Source organism: Equus asinus, chromosome 21 (genome assembly GCF_041296235.1).
Source record: "Equus asinus isolate D_3611 breed Donkey chromosome 21, EquAss-T2T_v2, whole genome shotgun sequence".
NCBI classification, from domain to species: Eukaryota; Metazoa; Chordata; class Mammalia; order Perissodactyla; family Equidae; genus Equus; species Equus asinus.
In genome coordinates, this window is record NC_091810.1 from 87,566,995 (window position 1) to 87,574,198 (window position 7,204).

Here is a 7,204-nt window from a genome sequence, read left to right on the forward strand (position 1 = left end):
GTCCACTTGTAATAACTTTCCAAGCATGACAGATAACCAAACTAACAATGAGTATTTTGAAATTAGCTGGAACTCTACATTATGTGAAGTAAAATGTGAAACTGATTTTCCTGTGTAGATTCCAACGTTGTTGTGTTAGTATGGTCAGAATAGGTCATGTTATGATAACAAGCAAATCCCAAAGTCTCATTGGCTTAAAACAAAAGGATTATATCTCATTCACACAAAATCCGTTATGGCTCCAGCGGCTCTCCAAGTTCTCTCTCTTCTGAGCAGTGACTCAGAGATCTGGGCTGCTTCCCTCTTACGGCTCCATTGGCTTCCAGCTGCTGTGGCAAGAGAAGAGAGAGCTCAGAGAACTAGGGAGCTCTGTATTACCTCAGCCAGGAAGTGACCCACTTCCCACATCACTCCACACACACTTCTGTTGTCCAGAATGAGTCCTTCGGCCCTGCCCAGGGTTGAGGGGGCTGGCTGGTGACATCCTCTGTGTGCCCAGGAAGGAGAGGAGAACCAGCTCTGGTACCACTGACCATCTTACCGACCTGGTTATCAAGGGCAGGGAGCATCAGAGAGAAAACCAACAGTGACAGAGGCAGTGGGGGAAGTGAACAGCCTCCTTAGATAACTTCCCTGAAGGGGACACCACCCACTTGGTGCGTTTGATTGAAAATCTATTTCAATACTTTGTAAGCACACTTTGGGTCTGTCAAATGAAATACTGACGAACTTCTTCAGGAAAATGCCACCTTAAGGCACTGGATCATTGCTTGAAGCCGCTCCATCAAGCAGAACCTTTTTATAAAGCATCTGTTGTTGTGACTGTTTTGAATAAAACTGTTTACAACATTAAAGAAAAGGCATATAAAAAACAGCTGTTCAGTGAAAGAGAAAACCTTCCAAGGTTTTCATTTCAGCTCTTTGTATTTTTAAAAACTTCATTCAAATAAGATAACGTTTGATTAATGTATCGGGTGTCCTCCAAAGCCGAACAAATAACTAAACAGGACTTTACACAGCAGAGGTCAACTGCCACCACCCCCCCCCCACCACCGCCCCCCCCACAGCTCCCCACCCCGCCCCTTGCATTTACAAGCATTTGAAATAAGTTAAAACCCTTCTCCTTCTTTTGACCTCACTGAAGAGGATTTCCTCCTTTGCCCTTGTGGGTCTGTGAGTTAATTTTGCGGAGCAGCCAAAAGCTTTTCTGAGCATCTCACAGGGGCTCCAGATAGGGTCAACTATGGTGTTTTCTAATAAAATAAAAGATGAAGACCACTTAAGTGTTTTTGCCGGTTTTATTCTGATCAGTCAACACAGCAGAACAAAAGCAAATGAACCATAAATGTCTCTGACTTAAGTGCTTCTCTGACACGCAATTTCAAGCCAATACCCACTATTCTTGGCCAACCAAATGCCACATTGTGGTCTTCATGAATGGGTAGGTGGTATCTTTTCTTCATGAAGTGTTATAAGAAATGCCATTATAACCTCTGTGTAGGATTCAGTGACACAAGAGCCTCTGTTAATGCTCGGAAATGCATTCCACTCCAAGCAGGAGAAAACTTCCTGCAGCTGCCTATTTGGCTCTTACAAAAGAGGCTGCCTCCGTCGATAGCCATTTGTCCAAAGTGCACTGCATGATTATGGCCCAAAGAGCCCTGCTAGGGAGAGATTCGAGAGTAAAATACTCTTCGTGCTATTTCTAATTACAGAGCTGAGGTGAGAGTCATTAGCGTAAAAGATCTAAGTGATCAGCTTTGCGGTGGCCCGGACACAAGAGTAAAAGGAATGGAGTTTGGAAAGCCTAGTCTTTTGTTGTTAGCATCAGCAGCCGCAGACATTTATTGGAAAAGGGCGTAAGGCATGGGTCCTGCCCTCCAGGAACTTCTCGTTGGCGGTATTGGGAACACAAAGAAAACCTCAGGGTGGCCCATGGTTCCCTTGTCCTTTGTAACTAGTTGCAAAAGGGCTGTAGTCGGCCATCTCTGATGGACAAGCCAAGGCCATTCGGGCCTGGTTGCTTGAGATGTTGCTTGAGACGTTCCTGCTGAAGTAAAGACTGGCCTGGCAAGTTTCCCGAGGTTCCCAAGCCCCTGGGCACTCTCCCTTGTTACAGCTACTCAGACTGAATTGAAGGTGCCCTCTTGACCTCTGGGACAGAGTGTGCATGCCTGCCTGCAGCTATCCAGCTGGTTCAAGCTCCTTCCTTGTGGCACCTGGTCCCATTCCAGCTTGTTTGTTCTCTTTGAGATACATAGGCCCAGGGTTTATTCTTGATTCTGCTTGGTTGGAATTCTAGCTCTATCCTTGTTCTGCCATGTTTAAAATCTATCTGATACCTTGAAAATGATGAATGTTGCTGGGTAAATAACACCTCAATAAACCAAACTTCAAAAATCCATCCATGAAGCTTCAATTTATCTCAGTAACCCTCCCTCAAGGCTCTTACTCTGCGTAACATAAACAACACAGACATTGGTCAGCAGGTTCTAATAGATGGCAGCCTTGCATTTTGCCTTTACTGATGGAGATCTGGTGGCTTTTGGAAGAAAAGAGACACTTTGTAGTATCTCACGATGCAACTCTCTCCATACCTGTCTTTTCAGTTGGGTCGTAATGGGAAAGGTCCAAGGAGTCCTGGATGGGTCTTTCTGCATGGGGGTAGATCTAAATCACAGAACAGGGCCGGCCCGGTGGCGCAGCAGTTAAGTTCGCACGTTCTGCTTCGGCGGCCTGGGGTTCGCCGAGTCGGATCCCGGGTGCGGACATGGCACCGCTTGGCAAAAGCCATGCTGTGGTAGGTGTCCCACATAGAAAGTAGAGGAAGATGGGCATGGATGTTAGCTCGGGGCCACTCTTCCTCAGCAAAAAGAGGAGGATTGGCAGCAGTTAGCTCAGGGCTAATCTTCCTCAAAAAATAAATAAATAAATAAATAAATAAATCACAGAACACCACCAGGGAATTAGCCGAATGTCAGATGCCTCCAAGTGAATTTTTTTCCATAATAACACTTAATTATAATTTTTCCTTTGAAAACTTCACCTGTATTTTCTGGCTTTCTCAGTTGCACAGCCATTTATAAATGCAGAAGCAAGTAAAGAGGTTAAAAAGAAGTTTAAAATACAATTAAAAGACAGGGCTGTTGTGATGGTTAAATGTGATAACATAAATGAAGAGATTAATGTTGTGTTAGCTGAGAGTAAGCTCTGAATAAATGTTAGTTCTTCTCATTGTTCTTATTCGGAATGTCATTGTTGTGTTTGGAGTCTGGTCACCTTGTTGGGCAGAGTCTGCTGTGGTTATCATCTTACATGGCGGGGACTCTCTGAAGGAGATGTATCAGGGAAGTCTTCAGTCCTTTTCAGAAAGCTTTTTGGTAACTGGAATGGAAAATGTGAAAGGAAAGACCATGAATGTGATTAATTTTTATTAAGGTTGATTTATGACAGAAACTGACTCCTTCCAAAAGGAAGACATTTCATAGTCAGACCAGCATATCTATTCATGTAAAAGAAAAAGAAAAAAATCATTTGAATCTGGTGCCACAAAACAGCCCCCTTTTTATTTCTTTAAAACCTGGGCTTAAGAGGAAGCAAGAGAAGTGCATGGTGGCCACCCCTGCTATGGTCCCCAAAGATCCTCACCTCTTGGCATCCACACCCTCGTGTAATCCCTTTGTCTTAAGGATGAGCTGGACTTGTTGACTTGCTTCTAACAAATAGAATACGGCAGAAGCAGTGAGATGTCATTTCCAGTGTTACGTAATAAAAAGACTGTGCCTTCCATCTTGGGCTCTCTTCCTCTCCCTCTCTCTCGTCATTTGCTCTGGGGAAAGCCAGGTGCAACAAGGCAGCCCTGTGGAGAGGCTCACGTGGTGAGGGATGGAGGCTTGCAGTAACCACAAGTGAGCTTGGAAGAAGATTCCCTCCCCCTCAACACAAAGCTTCAGCGGAGATCACAGCTCTGGCCAACAGCTTTACAGCAACCTCATGAGATACCTTGAGCCAGAGGCACCCAGTAAAGCGTGTCTAGATTCCTGATCCACAGAAACTGTGAGATAATAAATGTTTGTTGTTTTAGCCACTAAATGTTAGGGCAATTTGTTACATAGCAATAGATAACTTATATAAGAGGTTACAAAGTTGGGAACATACACTTTTCCCCTTATTCTAAGGTAAATATCAGAATAATTTCTAGCATAAGGAAGGAGGGCTTGAGAACAAATAACTATAGTCTTGAGCACTGAATGTGTGCTTATTGATGCCTCTAAAAATTACTAATGGATTTTTTTTTTTAAGTCTTTAAAGACTATGGTGGGGGCCAGCCTGGTGGCATAGTGGTTAAGTTCACACGCTCTGCTTCAGCAGCCCAGGGTTTGCAGGTTTGACTCCCAGGTGCGGACCTACAGACTGCTCATCAAGCTATGCTATGGTGGCATCCCACAAACAAAATAGAGGAAGATTGGCACAGATGTTAGCTCAGTGACAATCTTCTTCAAGCAAAAAGAGGAAGATTGGCAACAGATGTCAGCTCAGGGCCAATCTTCCTCACCCAAAAAAAAAGAGACTATTGTGGCAATCGGAGGAGGGGGTTGGGACTCCTAAAAACCATGTCATATGAAGAGTGAGGAGATATGAGTGCTAGCTTTTAAAATGTGAATGGTGGTCATGTGGGAAGAGACATGCTTCACTTGTTCTGTGTGACCCTGAAGGACAGAGCAAGAGTCAATGACTGGAAGGTGCAGGCAAGCAGATTCTGGCCCCACTGAATTTTCCAGATGTTTCCATGAAACACCAAGAATAAAAGTCATGTCAATCACTTGACTCTTTGAAAATTACATCTGCCTGTGAAGGCTGTCGACAAACAGTGAAATGCTACTGTCTGTGTATGGTGGAATTGTGGGGAATTTTTAAAGTTATTATTTTTCAAAATTATTCTTTATGTTATATTGTCTTTGCAATTAAATGAAATGTATTATAGGAAAAGGACGCTACACACTTTGTATGGTTAGAACATTTCCTATTTGGGTTTGTTATTGTGTCTCAGGCTGACCATCTGCTTTCTTCACAGAGAAAAGTCCGATGATCCTAGGAAACACCCTTTCTTCAAAACCATCAACTTTCCTCGCCTGGAAGCCGGCCTAGTTGAACCCCCATTTGTGCCAGACCCTTCAGTGGTTTATGCCAAAGACATCGATGAAATTGATGATTTCTCTGAGGTTCGGGGGGTCGAATTTGATGACAAAGATAAGACATTCTTCCAAAGATTTGCAACAGGTGCTGTCCCCATAGCATGGCAGGAGGAGATTATAGAAACGGGACTGTTTGAAGAATTGAACGACCCCAACAGGCCCGCATGTTGTCAGGAGGGCAATTCATCCAAGTCTGGTGTGTGTTTGTTATTATAAATTGTTCTCTCTATCAGATGGGCAACAGGAGTCTCAGCTGACATAGTCTTTGACTGTTCCTAAGACATGAAAATCTGTTGAGTGAGGACTGATCAATCAGGAGGGGCATTTCAACCTGGAGCAGTTCAAAGGACAGGCGAGCTCACTGGGAAATGCTTTCTCTCCCTTCCTCCCTCTTTCTTTTCTTTCTTTCTTTTTCTTCCTTCCTTCCTTCCCTCTTTCTTTCTTTTTCTCTTTCTTTCTGACTAAAGTCTCAGTTTCACTGAGGGCTGGGGAAAGGAACACTCAGGGTTGTTTTGATAAACTAAAAGCATGAGGCCTCCACCATCATGTCTCTGAAAATTACGCAAAGTCCTAGGAACAGAGAATGGAACTTTGTGGTGTACTCAGAAAATGACCATTTGCAATTCTTAGTAAATAATCGTGTTAGTTTTTCTTTGTTTATATCCTTTCTTCCCTTCATCTTTCATTATTTCTTCTGCTTCTGTACTTATAAAAAGAATTTTGAAGCTGGAGATAAATGTTCCTGATATCCTCCCCCTAAAAAGGAGTGAATTGTAATATTTTGGCAATATTTCAGATAACAGAATAATTTTTAATGTAATGAAAGTCTGTTTTTCATTTTTTTGAAATAATTTACATTATAACGTGAAAGCGTTTTAAATGTAAATATACATGAGGTCTGCAAATTAGAGTATTCCATAAGTTCAGTCCTTTAAGTAATATGTTACAAGTTTCTTACACCAGCAATTCCCTATGCCATCAGTTCCTAAACTTTGCTGGACGTTGAAATCACCTAAGGATCTTTAAAAAAATACTAATGTGTGACTCCCACCCCCAGATTTTTTTTAAAGATTTTATTTTCTTTTTTCCTTTTTCTCCCCAAAGCCCCCCGGTACATAGTTGTGTATTTTTTTTAGTTGTGGGTCTTTCTAGTTGTGGCATGTGGGATGTCGCCTCAGCACGGCCTGATGAGGAGTGCCATGTCCACGCCCGGGATCCAAACCGGCAAAACCCTGGGCCACCAAAGCGGAGCCCGCGAACTTAACCACTGGGCCTCAGGGCCGGCCAGCCCCCTCCCACTCCCAGATTTAATTGGTCTTGTGCACAGCCTGGGCATCTCGAATTTCAAGAGCTCTCGGGTGATTCTCGTGTTCAGAAAAATTTGGGAACCACAGCCACGTAGATTTAAAGGTGATTGCCTATGGCTCCAATTATACATTTTGACAGCAACTTTTCATATACCCAAAAAACATGTAATTTTGGCAATGTCAGTGTAAATGAAACTGAAGATAATCTGTATTCATCTTGTACATTTTCTTGCCTTTGCACACTTTAGTTCCTCATATATATCTTGAGAGGTAGATCTCTGGGCTGTTTCAAGACCTGAGGGAGAAATACGGGGTTAGAAACTAATTTGAACAAACGGTGACCTCATTTAAAGTGGGTGCCCAGCCAGCACTTTATTGTAGAATTAGCACATCTCAAAAGCACAGCCGAAGTGAGAATTCTAAGGCTATAAAAGATATTTTGGACACAAATATAAACCTGGGGTGATTATATTAAAATAATATATATATATGTATGTATGTATGCATAAGGAAATCTCACTTGTCCCAGTGGTGAGAATCCTGACTGAAGTTGTTTTAAAAGTTTTGTCCCTTGAGCAAGGGATCCAAGAGTTGTAAAAATAGTAAGCAAAAATATTTTGGTTTACTGAATCTAGCTAATAGTAATCCTCAACTACAAGACGGCGTTAACCGTATCTGGACTGAGTAGGAAGAAATCCTCTT

General features: G+C 42.7%; 1 protein-coding gene across 1 annotated transcript in view; it reads left to right on the forward strand.

Annotated features, from left to right (window-relative positions):
- GRK7 (G protein-coupled receptor kinase 7) overlaps positions 1–5,833 on the forward strand; it is a 30,736-nt gene extending 24,903 nt beyond the window's left edge. The window contains exon 4 of the mRNA XM_014852074.3: positions 5,075–5,833. Within this exon, the coding sequence (XP_014707560.1) occupies positions 5,075–5,411 (337 nt within the window). The 3' untranslated portion in view covers positions 5,412–5,833. The remainder of the gene's footprint in view (positions 1–5,074) is intronic.
- Positions 5,834–7,204: the final 1,371 nt, after the last annotated feature.